Source organism: Macrosteles quadrilineatus, unplaced genomic scaffold (assembly GCF_028750875.1).
Source record: "Macrosteles quadrilineatus isolate MER2022 unplaced genomic scaffold, UCM_ALF_1.0 Scaffold_5__1_contigs__length_97177068, whole genome shotgun sequence".
Classification (NCBI taxonomy): domain Eukaryota; kingdom Metazoa; phylum Arthropoda; class Insecta; order Hemiptera; family Cicadellidae; genus Macrosteles; species Macrosteles quadrilineatus.
This window is the reverse complement of record NW_026542598.1, coordinates 73,314,032-73,331,461: the sequence shown is the minus strand read 5'-3', so window position 1 is coordinate 73,331,461 and position 17,430 is coordinate 73,314,032. Positions and strand designations below refer to the sequence as shown.

At 34.9% G+C, this 17,430-nt stretch overlaps 1 protein-coding gene across 2 annotated transcripts in view; it reads right to left on the bottom strand.

Annotated features, from left to right (window-relative positions):
- Positions 1-3,482: 3,482 nt before the first annotated feature.
- Positions 3,483-17,430, bottom strand: part of LOC128994242 (ATPase family AAA domain-containing protein 2-like) — a 30,348-nt gene continuing 16,400 nt past the window's right edge. The window contains exons 20-28 of one of the 2 annotated variants that reach the window (XM_054418645.1): positions 16,280-16,463; positions 16,025-16,099; positions 14,932-15,001; positions 13,971-14,131; positions 9,032-9,188; positions 7,083-7,259; positions 6,583-6,755; positions 6,043-6,160; positions 3,483-5,759 (exon numbers count right to left, since the gene is read on the bottom strand). In XM_054418645.1, the coding sequence (XP_054274620.1) occupies positions 6,056-6,160; positions 6,583-6,755; positions 7,083-7,259; positions 9,032-9,188; positions 13,971-14,131; positions 14,932-15,001; positions 16,025-16,099; positions 16,280-16,463 (1,102 nt within the window). In that variant the 3' untranslated portion in view covers positions 3,483-5,759; positions 6,043-6,055. The remainder of the gene's footprint in view (positions 5,760-6,042; positions 6,161-6,582; positions 6,756-7,082; positions 7,260-9,031; positions 9,189-13,970; positions 14,132-14,931; positions 15,002-16,024; positions 16,100-16,279; positions 16,464-17,430) is intronic. The other variant, XM_054418646.1, reaches the window with a different exon arrangement.

Here is a 17,430-nt window from a genome sequence, read left to right as displayed (position 1 = left end):
TCATCTAAATATAATCTACTAAACTCCATATGAATAACAAACAATCAATAATCAGGTAGTCTTCTTTAAAATACAGGCTACGATATGAATTAAAGCTAATGCCACGTTTCAACACCTTTAGGAAAGATCAGGATAAGTTAGTTATTGTGCTTGGTCGACGAAACCTATCGGTTGTAAATTGTGTTACCAAGTTCCCCCGGCACCTTGGCATGTGGACCATCACAAATATTCTTTTAGCGTGGTATAATGGTATTTTCCATTAACAGGTCAGCATTAGATGGTATCATTAACTTTTAAAACAATCTATAGTTGTATCAACATTCAAAGATGGTAAAGGCAAGAGCAGAATGGTGTCAATTTGGACCATTTTCTAAAAAATACGAAAAACTTTTTTGGAAATCAATAGCAAACTGACACATAATTTCTCCAATTATATTGTCAACAACCCTTATAATGAGTTAGTGGTGGGAGTAGGTATAATACAAGTAAAATCACAAAAATGTCAATTGCTTTTTAATCATATTTTTTTATAGCATTAAGGGTAGTATCATTTTGTTAATTTGAAGGACCTTAACAAACTAAATTTCAATCTAAACTGTTTGGGCTGTTTTTGTGAAATTTCTGATTTTTCTGTTGTTTTATAGGGTTGTTTAGTAAAATCCACTTTCAAAATCAAAAATGCCTGGAGAGACCATCGACTAGTACCATCACACCAAATTTCATCAGAATCGGACCACAGTTATATGTACACTGACTCACAAACACACACACACACCACTTCAGAAACCACTTTTTTGGTTCAGAAGAACCCAACAATTTTCTGACTCCACAAACAACATTTTTACTAATAAAAATATTTGATTTGACCCATGTTCAAAGCAGTTACTGAAAATTTAGTTGTTTGAGCAAATTTAGTTGTTTAGTTGTTTGTGTCTAAATAGTGAAACATAATGTTGCATGTAAGTAGATTAGCGCTTCCATGCAATCACAACCACTTCAGGATAAACCAGTTTACTACTAAGTGGCTGTAACGCTTGAACCATTACATAAATCTTGCTGATGAATCTTGCATTGATTAGATCCAGGTAACGCTCAACCAAAGCACCCACTTATACTAACTCACTTTACATGTAAGCCGTGTTGTATAGGCAGCAATCTGATGCTTAAGAGGTGATTAAAATGTACTGGTGATAGTAATTTTAACAAAAAAAGTTTCATGGATTTTTTTACAATAAATAGTTTTTTTGCTAAATTAGAAAATAAAAACTTTCAATATATAAATTCTAAAAATCTGCTTAAAGTTATTACAAATTCAAACATGCCCAAATGAAGAAAAATAAACTGAATAAAATGTAATTAAAACGTAAAAGTAGTGCATTATTCAAGTGGAATGAGATGTTTTGTAGCAATATACATATGGTTGTTGTTATTAAAAGGAAAACATTTGCATTCACTCGATTGTGTAATTGAACAATGATAGGTTTTGAACACTAAGCTATAAAGGTTGTTTGCCTCAAATGACTTGGATAACCCAGTCGAATTCCATGTTGAGCATCAATAAATGTCCATCCAGTCGAAACCACTCAAAACTGTTATACTGCTACTGGAACTGTACTGGATTAAAAGGATTTGGAAGGTTTCAGTTTTGAACACAAATTTCAGAATTTTGATGTACCGTTCTACAGAGAACCTACAATAATATTAGATAAAATTTAATGCAAACATTGGTTAAAATTTTGCATTTGATATAATTTTTGAATGCAAATATAGATTTTTCCTACAGTTACCTAACAATGTACATGTTCTCTCACTGATTTGAGAAAGCAAAGTGGCCAATTCGCTCATCAGTGAGACAATGTTAACATTGTCTCACTCCAGATTTGCAACGTGAAGGCACGAAATAGTGAGCGCGTAACACGCAGGCAACGTCATATGCGCGCTAAATGCGTTGGCAGCACTGGCTGTAAATCAGCTGGTCAGCTGTTGTACTGTTGTATTTGTCTCTTCACATTAAATGTTTTATTAAAAGTTCACTTCTGTGTAAAAATAGGTTATGTTTCTTCACAAATTTATTTGTTTTATGGTAACTGTAGGAAAAGTATAATGTGCAACTCGAGTTCAAAGTACAATTGCCTCACTCGAGAAACCATTCCTCACTCGCCTACGGCTCGGAGTAAGGATTTCTCTCGAGTGAGTCAATTGCTCACTTTTCTCACTAGTTGCACAAATAACTATTCTGTTATGGGTCTTTTTAGAAAGAGGGCCCCCGTCCTCTTTAACAGTGTTTTTAATACTTTACTTTGAAATGGCGACCATACAAATGTAGGTGGATATTTTAAGCTAAGTGGCCCGATCTTGTAGTCTTGATAGTGACTAAGGCCAACATATTCCTTACACAGCTGTTAATTAATAGCCCATACAGCCAATGGAAACTAAGGGACCTACAGTTTATAGTGGAATCCTAACCACCGTTGTGTACTGGTTCTAGAAAAATCTAAGTAATGAAGATTATTTTTTAAACAGTGCTAATAACCATGAGGGTAAACAATTCATATGATGGATAAATCTCTGGTAAATATTACAAGGCAAGATATGGTGGAACAGGACAAGAATCTTTCACGCTGCCCATTTGTGGGATGGATTGAACCACTTTGCATTCACTATCAATGTCCTTTTATCTCAAAGAACATAGTTACAAGAATACAAGGTGTTCACATTTATTCAAATATTTGATATATTTGGTCAAGAGTATAGCATTTGGTGTAATTTAATCAAAAAGTGTGTAATTTTATTTTAAGTGCATTATTTCATTTTATTTATTTCATTGTTACAAACGGTTTATAATCAATTCAGATTATTCTATTATTTTTGGGATTTTACTAGCCATTAGAATTACAAAATGTAAATAATGAAATAAAGCCTTGCGATGAAGTATATTAACCCAGGAATTGATTTTTTTGACTATCAGCCATTTTATAAAAGCAGACTTCCTCATCCAGAGAAAGTTGAATTTCACCAGAGGGTTCTTTCAAGTCTCTATTATTAGCTTCCTAAAATCCAATCAACGGTAAAAGTAGGAGTGAATTCCATAATGCTTTTCCTGGTGAATTGATTGTTTCGGATAACATGTCAGGCAGGGCTATAATAGTTTACTATCTTTGAGTTTGGATTTCACCCACTAAGGAATTATACCTGACATTAAAAAAAACAGTACATGTACAAAGCGGAATCTTGCTTCCCAGAATTCTACCCTGGAATTTACCCCCAAAATCTTATCTCTTGGAATCTTACTTCCCTTGTAAAATGAACCGAGTGGATAAGTTGGAACCTGAACCCCCAACCCCCACACGTATAGGTTTGAAGTGTTGTTCTCAAATTCAAGTTGTTGATGTGAGTTCAATTTCTGTCAGCGTTTACTTTTTTTATTGAAACAAATTTAGTATAAATTTCAAGGAAAGGATGAAATTAATAAATTTCCAAAATCAAAACAACTTGTTTATTATTATATTTCCAATTCTAAACTGGCTTGCCCTTTCTTAAGGACATTGTAATACAAATGTAATATACATATTCTTGCATGATGTAAATAACTAAAGTAGAGTCATTTTGGGGATGTATGTATATATATATTTTTATTTTAACCATTTATATTTTATATATATGTGTATTTCATCAATAAAGACTATGAATGCCTATTAGTATATTTACAGTAGTTGAATTAAAAAAAAAACTAATTACACAGTTGTAAAAATTATCAACACTTCACTCATAACAGAGAATAGAAAAGACTTTATAAAAATGCAATGCCCTCTTCAGTCTTTAAAAGTTGTGTTTTTGTGCATAGCCAAAATATAAAAAATGTTTAACAATTTATTCTGTTTAAATAATTTAAAATGCAAATTAAATGAATAAAAATATTTTGATTACTAGAAAGTTTTAATAAGTTTTGGTAACCCTAGGATGGCTTGCATTTTTCATTTATCTCAAATATCATTCATCGACATTTCCTTAAAAACTAAATAACTCTAAAGACAATCACACAGACAATTTTGCAACAAGGAACCACATAGATCCAACATTCTTAAACACTATCACATTTAGATTACAAGATCTAAGGCTAGACCGTAGAAAAGTTAAAAAAACTAAGGACATTTGCAAAATAAAATTATGGCCTATAATATTTTGATCACAAATCATAAAATGTTTCTAACGGATTTAAATTACTTTTATAAATAACTGAACGGCGTGAAAACATTCCATGTTGATATTTTTTTGGTCATATTTCAGAGAGTAAGCTTATTTCTAGTAAAATGTTGACCAGTTGACAATTTTTAAATCAATGACTTTTAAATGTAATATAACATCAATACAGTACCCAAAATGCGGCATTAGCGGACAGACATGTAAGAATTAAATATTTACATTAAACATAAAAGCTTTCACTGATAGTTAATCAATGTTGAAATCAGAATTATTATAGTGGGAATAGTAAACTCCTCAAAATAACCTTATCTATTTAAAAAAGGTAAAATCCAAGACTTCTGCGGTAACTAGTGTAAATATGGTAAACAGAAAATTATTAATACACATTAGACCAGAATTGTCAGTAGTTGATAATCAAAGGGAACATGTAAAAATACATAAAAAGACTTAGGCCTAAGTCGTAAATGAAATTTAGTTTGGTTTAAATTATTTGGTTCAGATTTGTATATTTGTAAGTAAACTTAAACGTAAAACTAAAACAAGAAACGTAACTGTAATACCTATTTACTGCATTTTGATTAATTCAGCTTGTTGGAATTTTCTCCGTTCTACAGGAAATTCAACATTTTAGGCCCAGCAAACGATGAACCACGATTAATTGCTTCGAGTTTAAGTACACTTCATTGGCAAGAACCAGCTTACAGGTGGATTTTCAGATTTGATGAGTTACATAAAATATAAGGAAGACTGTTGCAATCTAGCTACTAGTATAAAAATAAAAAAATAATATAATTTTTAAGGATAAAAGCTTATTTGAATACAATTAACAAATGTATACCATGTAAAGATACGAATCACAGAACAATTAATTGAGCAATCATTAAAATATATTAACAATTACAATAAAAACACTAATTAAACATTAACACTTCTGACACATCTTATATGGGTTTTGTAAAAATTGTTGACAAAAAATTTATAAAAGCTTAGTTGGTCAAATCACTAACACAAATGTGTCATTCCGTTTGATATTAGACTTAACACAATTATAAAGTATTTAAACTTATTGAAACATTCATTGTTTACGTAAATAATTAATCCTTTGAATTAAATGTCAAGGATCATCGATCACATGCTAGATCATCTTTGATTCATGCGTTCCTAACATATTTCAAAAATACTTATAAAAACTTAGATTCACAAACATTATTTATTTAAACATTCAAAACGTTACAAACAATCTAATTTTGTTACAATATTAAAGAAATAACAAACAACACACTAGGCCTAAACCAGTATGCACAGTCTGTAACAATTAATTCGTTCACATACAGTAAAAATAAATGGCAGTGCTAAATGACCAAAACTGAAATCCACCTGACGTTTTAACATTAGGCGTAACAAAAAGTCGGCTACCCTACTAACACAACCCGTATGTAACTACTCTGTACCTGCTACATGTATAAATAAATAAAAACCGTGTACAAATGATGTGTGCTAAGAGCCTTCTCAGTGCTTATGACGGAGTTTCATCACAGTGTAGTGGTTACTCCATCCTGAAATGAGAAAAAAAGGTTATATCAATGTCTCTTTGCTGAGTGACATTAATTTTAAGGTTATAAAATAAATTATACAAGCTCACATTCCCGATTAAAATATAGACATATTCTTATCTCAAAAATCCTTTTGGGCTCCGCCCCAGTGGCTCTGGGGTTACCCATGTTAACCTTATGAGTATTCATATTTAAAAGGAATTAAAGAATTTTTTCAGCTGTTTCAACTGCCAAAGTTGGTTCTATGATATTAAGTCTTCTTGGTTTCAACACTTATATTACTCACCAGACTTTGTCTGTTAGAGAACCGAAGCATCTTCTCTGCTAGTGTTGAAAGTTTCATCATGATCCAAAACTTCCTCCTTGTTTTCTGAGGCAAACCTCTTCAACTCTGCTTCTATCTCCTGCAAAGTAAATGTAATTGTTTGAAAACCGTTAACAAATTTGACTGTATATCCTTACAGTAAACAATGTTGTGTCAATGGAAGAGATTATTTATATGGCATTTTGTACATTTACTGACAGATATTTAGCTTTAAGAAATTTATTTAAGATCAATTTATTTACTGAACTGAAAGGACTCTGATGTATTTTTTGAAGCCAAAAAGGTTTGTGACAGATATAATAGTAGACATTACAACAAGAATCAGATAGTAGTAGTAAAACTACAAAAGGCAATTTAATTCATTTTATTAAAATTTCAGTGATTTATCCACCTCAGTGATAGTGTCACTTCATTAAAATTCCTAGTGTCAAGGATTCTCGAAATAGTGTATCCCCATCAAATTACGAATACATATTACATAATGCTATTGTGAGTGGTTACCTGAGGTAGTTTAGACCGGTTCCACAAGCGGTGATACCTCGAGATGACTTGGCGCAGTTGGGCGTACAGATCAATGTGTACCTCCAGTGAGTGGACGTGTTGTGTGACATTGACTGCCTCGTGTAGCAGCCGCGTCAGGGCTGACTTGTTGATTACTAACGTCTTACCTCCCCCTAGTGGGCAAAATGTAAAATTTACATATATTTCAAAACTAGCTAATAAAATAATAGTTGTAAAATAGTAGACAAGAGCCTAGGTTACAGATTTTTGTTGGGATTGCAGGCTTAACCGAATGGGGAAAAATCCACCTGCCAGAACTATGTTCTTTTTGATAAAAAAAATCACAACATGCACAATCGCAAAAAAATCAGGGACAGCTGGTCCCTCTAGATGGGATGTCTGCTTTGGTATCCTTAAGTCAATGGTTCAACAGTGCAGTTAAGATCTACCAGTCTGCTTTGATTGTAGATACCTAACTTCTAGTTTCAAATAATCGTCACCTTTGTTCTGTTTACTGGATGGAGAGTGGTTGTCTGTTGTGGAGTTGGGTTCGTTGTGGTTGCTCCCACTCTCCTTTCCACTGCCCAGTCGATCTTCACCTCCTTCTTCCTCTTCTTCTTCAGAGCTGGAACCCTCGATGCCATTTACCATCATGTCCTGCTCTTCATCATTCTCTTCTAAAAACATTATGTTCTTAAGTAGGTAACACAGTTGAATACGGTATTATTTGTATTATTAGTGATAGTGGTATCCGTTCAAATGCATATAGATACGTGTGTGTGTGTCTGATAGCATGCTAACTTGACGAAAAAATATCCAATTTTGATGATATTTTGAAATTTTGCACATTTGCTGTGGCGTGGGTACTTTTTAAATGTTCATAGATTCCTTAAATATGAAGAGAATATACAGGACGGAGAGGATACAGCTAACTCATCTAGGATGAAAGGTTGCAGACGAATAAGAGAACACATAAAACAACATGTTGTAGTTGTTTTTCTAGGCCACTTAAACGATTTGATTCATGAGGGAGTCAGGACCATATACGAAAAACGCCTGCAGAATGTCAATGCAATACCCCCCCCCCCCCCCTTCCCCAAGTAAAGCATCTCACTGACATTTTCCAGCAATACAGGTTCTTCTAATATATGATTGAAAATAAATATTTTTCACATAAAATTCATATATACAGGGTGTTGAAAATGTCTGGAACCAACATTATATCTGGTGAGTGGTTAAAGAAAAACAAATGATATTTTGTGTACGGATATACTATGGTTTTACCTATCTTTTGGTGCCTTATGAAAATTTTTACCACTTATAGGGAACGTCCTGTGGAGGATGCAGTAATAAGTTTAAATAGAAGCCTATGGTAAATGATACATCATTTTATAGGCCATTTTTTTCTGAGTAAGGAGCCACAAGTTTCATCTCAAAAGGACCACCCTAGCAAAAATGACGACTGTTTGAAATTTAAATAACCACTTATAGGGAACGTTCTGTGGAGGATGCAGTAAAAAGTTTTCATTGAAGCCTATGGTAAATGATACATCATTTTAAAGGCCATTTTTTTCTGAGTAAGGAGCCACAAGTTTCATCTCAAAAGGACCACCCTAGCGAAAATGGCGACTGTTTGAAATTTAAAAATTCCGTTCCCTATAAGTGGTTTTTTAAATTTCAAACAGTCGCCATTTTTTCTAGGATGGTATTTTTGAGATGAAACTTGTGGCTCCTTACTCAGAAAAAAATGGCCTTTAAAATGATGTATCATTTACCATAGGCTTCCATTAAAAATTTTTACTGCATCCTCCACAGGACGTTCCCTATAAGTGGTAAAAATTTTCATAAGGCACTAAAAGATAGGTAAAACCATAGTATATCCGTACACAAAATATCAGTTGTTTTCCTTTAACCACTCACGAGATATAATGTTGGTTCCAGACATTTTCAACACCCTGTATGTATGAATAGGCCTAATACCACATCAACAAAAATTTGCATTACACGAATGTGGTAAATTTTATTTAGTCTATTGTTATTTCACTCCATTGACAAGTATGAATAGAAAAATGCCGTATTGCTTCAAATCGATTTGCATCAATTCAAATCGTAAATACCTTTTAAATCGAATCGTTGCTTTGAATCAAAAATTTGTTGCTGCTTCGCACACCCCTAGTAAAAAGGTTACAATACGTGCAGACTGGCTATAGTGGTCCTCCTGTTGGATGGTCAAGGACCACTATAGGCAGTCTGCAGGTATTGTAACCTTTTTATTTTGATTTGCATGAACATCACATCAAAGAACACATTTAGCTGTGTCCTCTCCATCCTAATATTTAATCCAAGCTAAATGATTCTTCCTAAAAACATTACCTTATGGAGAGGTAAGTCCTAGAACAGCCCCAACTCATGTTTAAACTTAACGTAATAGACAAGTATCATAACTCACCTGTCCCAGCAGCATCTGACAGACTCCTACGGCCACCTTTGATAGGTGTACTGTGAGCCTGCGAGTCCAGTTCGGAGTTGATAGTGTCGTCCATAGACGAGGCACCCACCTCCTCCTTCTGGCTCTTGGACTTGGAGTCCGAGGGAGATGTACTGGTCTGTTAACAGTTAAACCGGAGTGGTAACTATCCCCACAGTAATATCATTCACAAATTTCTTAATATGCAGGGGTGTTCCGTACTTACTTACGGGACACCCTGTATAAATATCTAAAAATTAGTGATGGTCAGATCCGGATATCGGACTACCGGATCCGCCGGATCCGAGCTAGAACCGGCACCGGATCGGATCAAAATTTCCGAATCCTTGGGCTGGATCCAGGTTTAGATGGGTCCGATTTTTTAAAATTTTTTCCCGATTTTTTTCCTAACACTAAGCTGTCTGTATCACTGTACAACCCCGATTTGTTTACTAAACACCACAAAGCTGCTGTATCACTGTACAGCCCCGATTTGTTAAATAACATAAAGCTGTCTGTATCACAACCCGATTTTTTTACCAACACAAAAGTGTCTGTATCACTGTACAACCCCGATTTGTTAACTAACATAAAGCTGTCTGTATCACTGTACAACCCCGAATGTTTTTACTAACATAAAGCTGTTTGTATCCATGTAAGAGACCGATTTCCCCCCCGATTTGTTTACGAACACAAAGCTGTCTGTATCCCTGTACAACCCCGATTTTTTACCAACACAAAGCAGTATGTATCACTGTACAACCCCGATTTATTTACTAACACAAAGCTGTCTGTATCACTGTACAACCCCGATTCCTTTACTAGCACAAAGCTGTCTGTATCACTGTACAACCCCAATTTTTTTACTAACATAAAGCTGTCTGTATTCATGTAAGAGACCGATTTCCCCCCGATTTGTTTACTAACACAAAGCAGTCTGTATCACTGTACAACCCCGAATGTTTTTACTAACACAAAGCTGTTTGTATCCATGTAAGAGACCGATTTTCCTCCGTTTTTTTACCAACACAAAGCAGTCTGCTGTATCACTGTAGGTATTTACTCAGGGGAGGTACGGAAGAGGCTACGATGACAGCTGTGGGCTTCTTATTAGCTGAGGGAACGCTATTACCGTAACAATACGGGTTGTGGACAACGGCTTCGGTGGTCTAGTGGATAGCGTGCCGGACTGGCTTGCTAAAGGTCCCGGGTTCGAATCTCGCTGGTTGCATTAACTTTTTGTCTCAGATTTTTTCATTATCAGCAAGTTTGGTTGGTTTGGTTCGGTCATGACAGTTTAATTTTATTATTAAGTCATTATAAAATTTTATTTGAGCAATTTCTAGTTTTATTTAATAAACATAATTATTTTTTCTATTACTAATCTTTTTTATATTATTTAATTATCAGCAAGTTTGGTTAGTTCGGTTAGGTTATGATAGTTTAATTTTATAATTAAAAAATTATAAAATTGAATTTGAGGCATTTATAATTTTATTTTATGAACAGAACTATTTTTGCGAATAGTAAACCTTCATTGACAAAGTGCTCTCTACTACAGCGCTGTTCGCGGAGGAATTTTGAACTAAATGCCTCATTTGTACCTCCCCTAAGTCAGACCCATCACTGTACAACCCCGATTTGTTTACTAACATAAAGCTGTCTGTATCCATGTAAGAGACCGATTTTCCTCCGTTTTTTTACCAACACAAAGCAGTCTGTATCACTGTACAACCCCGATTTTTTTACCAACACAAAGCTGTCTGTATCACTGTACAACCCCGATTTGTTCACTAACATAAAGCTGTCTGTATCCAAGTAAGAGACCGATTTCCCCCCGATTTGTTTACTAACACAAAGCTATCTGTATCACTGTACAACCCCGATTTTTTCCCGATTTGTTTACTAACACAAAGCTGTCTGTATCCATGTACAAGACCGTTTATTCCCCGAGTGTTTGTCTCTTGATGCAAACAACTTACATGGCAAGGCCATGTCTCGATGTTTGTATCTAGATGCAAATAACTTGTATGTCACGGCCATGTCTCAGTGTTTGCCTCTTGATGCAAATAACTTATATGGCGAGGCCATGTCTCAGTGTTTGTCTCATTATGCAAATAACTTAAATGGCAAGGCCATGTCTCATTGTTTACCTCTTGATAAAATAACTTATATGGTAAGGCCATGTCTCAGTTTTTGTCTTTTGATGCAAATAACTTATATGGCGAGGCCATGTCTCAGTGTTTGTCTCTTGATGCAAATAACTTATATGGCGAGGCCATGTCTCAGTGTTTGTCTCTTGTTGCAAAAAACCTATATGGCAAGACCATGACTCAGTGTTTGTCTCTTGATGCAAATAATTTATATGGCAAGGCCATGTCTCATTGTTTGCCTCTTGATGCAAATAACTTATATGGCAAGGCCATGTCTCATTGTTTGCCTCTTGATAAAATAACTTATATGGTAAGGCCATGTCTCAGTTTATGTCTTTTGATGCAAATAACTTATATGGCGAGGCCATGTCTCAGTTTTTGTCTTTTGATGCAAATAACTTATATAGCAAGGCCATTACTCAGTTTTTGTCTCTTGTTGCAAATAACTTATATGGCAAGGCCATGTCTCAGTGTTTGTCTCTTGGCAACGCCATGTCTCAGTGTTTGTCTTTTGATGCAAATAACTTATATGGCAAGGCCAATACTCAGTTTTTGTCTCTTGTTGCAAATAACTTATATGGTAAGGCCATGTCTCAGTTTTTGTCTTTTGATGCAAATAACTTATATGGCAAAGCCATTACTCAGTTTTTGTCTCTTGTTGCAAATAACTTATATGGTAAGGCCATGTCTCAGTTTTTGTCTTTTGATGCAAATAAATATAGCAAGGCCATTACTCAGTTTTTGTCTCTTGTTGCATAAAACTTATATGGTACGGTCATGTCTCAGTTTTTGTCTTTTGATGCAAATAACTTATATGGCAAGGCCATTACTCAGTTTTTGTCTCTTGTTGCAAATAACTTATATGGCAAGGTCATGTCTCAGTTTTTGTCTTTTGATGCAAATAACTGATATGGCAAAGCCATGTCTCAGTTTTTGTCTTTTGATGCAAATAACTTATATGGCAAGGCCATTACTCAGTTTTTGTCTCTTGTTGCAAATAACTTATATGGCAAGGTCATGTCTCAGTTTTTGTCTTTTGATGCAAATAACTGATATGGCAAAGCCATGTCTCAGTTTTTGTCTTTTGATGCAAATAACTTATATGGCAAGGCCATTACTCAGTGTTTGTCTCTTGATGCAAATAACTTATATGGCGAGGCCATGTCTCAGTGTTTGTTTCTTGATGCAAATAACTTATATGGCAACGCCATGTCTCAGTTTTTGTCTCTTGTTGCAAAAAACCTATATGGCAAGACCATGACTCAGGGTTCGTCTCTTGATGCAAATAACATATATGGCAAGGCCATGTCTCAGTGTTTGTCTCTTGATGCAAATAACTTATTTGGCAACGCCATGTCTCAGTTTTTGTCTCTTGTTGCAAAAAACCTATATGGCAAGACCATGACTCAGGGTTCGTCTCTTGATGCAATTAACATATATGGCAAGGCCATGTCTCAGTGTTTGTCTCTTGATGCAAATAACTTATATGGCAAGGCCATGTTTCAGTGTTTGTCTCTTGATACAAATAAATAACATATATGGCAATGGCATGTATCTTTTCGAACTGAATCCGACCTGATTTTTCGGATATCTGCACACCTCTAGTTTTTAGTTTTTTACCTGGATGATAAGCTAACGGCCTATAATCTCGTCTCGAAAATATCCTGTTAGTATTTCAATCTCACCTGATGCTTTGTGATAAAAAATAATAAAATTATGATTTAAATTGGCATTCTGTTAATTACGTTTTTTTAACCCACCCTTATGACATTGTGTATCTAGATTCGGATCCGAAGATTCGAAGATCCGGATCCGAATTTTTCAAGATCCGGACTCGGATCCGGTACCGACTTTTTCTTTGATCCGCCCATCACTACTAAAAATATAATTGATTTTCATGAGTTCACAGTAAGATATACTATGAGGGTTGTACATTAAATTTAGGTCTCCGAGCTCCAGTTGCAACCACTTGAATTAGTTCAAATATGATATCGGAGTCGTGTTGTTTACAATTCCCACTACTATTCTATTCAATCCTCACCCCTTTGTGATAATTATTCTCATTGTGGTAGTCCATAAAGATGTAAGAAAAAATCAAAAGCCATGCCGTGGTAAATATGAATCAAATCAGATTTGCACCTTTCTGTTATAAATATAACCACAACACAATACATACTTGGCTGGAGCATCGATTTTACCTCACATCTCTTATCAATTAGCTGCTAGTGAGATTATTCCTTTATTAGTGAAAGCAGGCTAGATAAGTGGATGAAGTCAAGAGTATGGCACTGGGGTCATCATATACTACAGTCAATTACACTTTTAAGTACATCTTAATAATTGAATATGATTTGGAATAGCTCGCTAAGCCACAACCGTACACTCGTTGGAGATCTTAATTTACTTAATTAACGGACATCCCTTGAATAATTTATTTGCAGGTTAAAAATTGACATATAAGTCATTTTGAGCAAGCTCATATTGCCAGAACTACAAAAGAAAGGGGTTATGCTTAAAAACGTAAAAAGAAATTTTAACAACTACAAGGTCTAAAACATAAAGAGATTGAATGATAAAGAGATCATATTTGTTTTGATTATCCATCCTTCATCTTTATTTAAAACCCAGCTGTTTCTGATTATTATTCATTTTATGAGAAATATATTGAACATGTACTGTCAAATATGTTTTATTAACTAGATGAGACTAGGTTAGCTAATAACTCCTTCTTCTAGAGATCACAATACAGTATCTCTATATTAACTTACTTGTGATAGTTTTGGTTTCCTAGCAGACTTGTTAGCTATGCCTCTACTCCACAGGGAGTTTTTCTTCCGTTTCCGGTCATGTATTAGGGACCGTTTCGTCAGACTTTTCTTGGTGGTAGCAGAACCAGTCTGGGAAGTGGTGTTTGCCTCAGTAGAAACAGCTGTTGAGCACCAAAACATAAAATATATATTGAATATTACTTTTCTAAATTAACAGGGGATGTTTACGACCCACAAACTAAGAAAGTTTCATTAGTTTTCTCCATCTTTCGGTAGGATGTAAAAAATGTCTATATTTTACCAGAGGCGAGTATTAGAGAGCTATTCAGAAAGTAACAGAAGTTTTAGCCTGGCGCGGCAGTGGGGGGGGCTAGAACCGCTATCTTGGCATCATGGTAGCTTGACACTGACGCTGAACTCTATGCTGGTATCCACATGACCCTGCATTAATCAGAGGATTTCTACAAAGAATATTCTTTTTCAATGCAAGCTAGTACCACGTTACAATAAATGCATTAATTTAAATGGCGATTATGTAGAAAAATAGCCTAAGACTTTAGCTTCAAAATTTATAAAGGTAATAAAATTTACTTTGTATAAGGTCTATTTCAAAACGTCTGTTACTTTCTGGATAGCCCTCGTATATACAATAGTTGCATGTTTTACTTAACTGTATCAGATGTGCAACTAAAACATAACAAGTACAAACTTTGTGTAGCTAAACAATAAGTTTACTACATCAAATACTACTGCATCCTTTACCGATTAGGCCTAAAATAAAACTTTGGTACTTCCCAACTAACATACTAACAAAATACAAACTTGTCATGGATGACTGTTCGACCTAGTAAATAAAATTCTAACAACGCCAGATAAGAAATACAGTAATGACTTCAAAACGAAGACCTACCCTACATATTGCACTAAGGTTTACATAAATGAACAGGCATAAGTCTCTCACCGTTTGAATTGTTTGCAGCAGAAGATTGATGATTATTGCCTTCACTGCCTAGCCTCTTCTGTTGTTCCACCTATAACATTAACACAACTTTTAGTTTATTCAATTGGGCCCATTCTAATGTGAAGAACTCTTCTTCAAATCCTCGCAGAATTTTACTTTTTTTCTCATGTATGCTAGCTAGATCTTCCTGATATAAATAGTTACATATTATACAAATAAAAATTATAATCTATTTTCTAGTGATAGAAATAGGCAAAAAAACAGGCCTAACACTGGTTGTAATCAGTAGTAATCTCTGCTTGAATTCTAAAAATAGCTTATTCCCTGAATAGGAAATATGCTAATAGGGTTTATTTTATTAAGCACTATTAATGTCCTGTTTTAAAAGGATCTTTCAAGGAAAACATGATGAATAAGGTTGTCATGATAGACCTAGGGGAGTAGATTAGATTGAGTTTAATTATCACTTATAAAAAGTCAGGCTAAGTAAAATACTAGATTTAGGTGTATATATTTTGAGAGCTAACAAATTCATTCAATTCCGTTTAGAGAAAGGCTCTATAATTCGGCCGCTTACAAAGCGACCTCCTCCAGCATTGGTTTAGCATTAGCGCGCAGGTCATTTTCTAAGCGGCCGAACTATATTCCAGGATTATGAATTGTAGAATAAAGAGGATTGTAGCTAGCTTACTTTGAAGAAGTGCTGGTAGGCCTTAGAACAAAGAAGACCACAGAACAGTGAAACAAATATATGTGCATCCCCTGGTGGACTTCATGAAGTTTAGAGATAGCGAAAGTGTGTTTAACAAAAAAACTCTCTTTCACTTTCTCTACACCACATAATATCCTACAGGGGACAAAATATTGTGTGTCTTCTATATGTTCTGTGGCCTACCAGACTTCTTCAAAGTAACATAGCTGCTATCCTCTTTATTCTACAATTCAAAATTCATTCAATTATTAGAAATATAACAATGCTACTACTAAATCAGAAGGAATATCGACAAATAACAACGTCTACAATTCTTAGATATTTGAGTATAATTTGTATCTACTTTTCAACAGAATCTGCTAAAGATATCAATAACCTCACCTTCTCCTTAGGTTCCCTTCCTTCTCTAGCCTCCTTGTGTTTTTCTGCATTGGCAACACAATAGCCAACAAACTCCTTAAAGTAAGCATAAACAGAAGGTTTAGATCATTAAATTTTGTAATTAACTCAATATGAATTCTATACCAAGACTGACACTAACGGAAAGTTAACAACCAAGGAAACTCAGTATGGGATCTTAAACCCTGCAGGCCTCGGTAGAATTTGAAAGTATCTATAGATTAGCAGATAACTCACCATGGCTGCGGTTTGGATGAACTCAGGAGCAAACTCGTCCACAATGGCTCCCCTCTCAACTCTCGACTTGCGTATCTCCCGGCACATGTCCTCAAAGTCAGAGTCCATTTCAGCCTTGATCAACGCGTAGGCCGTGTCTCGCAAGTAGCACGCTCTGTGACGTATCAACTTGTCCGCTGGGTCTCTGACACAAACAAGACGAAACGTTGTTGTCATCAAATTGAAGATTATATTGTTCTAGAAACATCTGGAAACTAAGACGTCATTCTGATTCATCCAAGTTAATTAGGGTGTCAAGAATCAGATCAATAAAAGTCTCGGTAAAATCCGTACTAGTTAGGGTTCCGAAAATCATAATTTGTCCTGATCAATGAAAGTATGGGAGATAGAATTAAATTTTTTTAAAGAAAAAGCTATGTTATTCTAGGACTGCCTTGATTGCACTTAATCATTGGGCCTACTAAGTAGTGAAGTAGAGGTAGGTACAGTCCTATCAAAGTAGTGTGGGAAACTTTTTTGCAGTTCTAATGCAGAGTATGCCAAAGTCACTGAGTGTGACCATTTCTAACCCCCTATTAAAAAACAGCTTATGAATTACATAGCCAAAAACTCTTTGGTGTTATGTTCATGGAAAGGCTGGTGTTCTTGTCTTTAGCAATTGTGAAAATTCTAGTGTTACAGCATGCTACAAAACCAAACTGGGTTGTTTAAATAATTTCATTGTTATCATAGCTGTATGGAATCTTGATAAAAAAGTGAGTCTGAGCTTAAACTTTGTCAGGTTAGGGTTGTCTGTTACTCATCAGTAGGCCTAACCATTTTTAAGTGTTTTGTGTTCGAGTGTGTCCCCGTTTTGAAATATTTACGTTTGTGTTCATTAAATTTGCTTATCTTCGTACAAAGATACAGAAAAAACTCCCTTGTGCCGCTTGTGATGGTTTCATATAGGAGCTGAAACTTATTGCGATGGATACCCTAATAGCAGGTATAAAAACCTTGTTTAATATTTTGTGTCAATCCGAAGGCTAACATCTACAATGAAATGTTTATAAACTGTTGTTAAATATCTTTTCAGATTAGCCAAAGTCTGTATCAATGGAGTGTGTATTAGTGAGTGTTTAGTAGGCTAGTCAACTGTCTAATGAACAGTA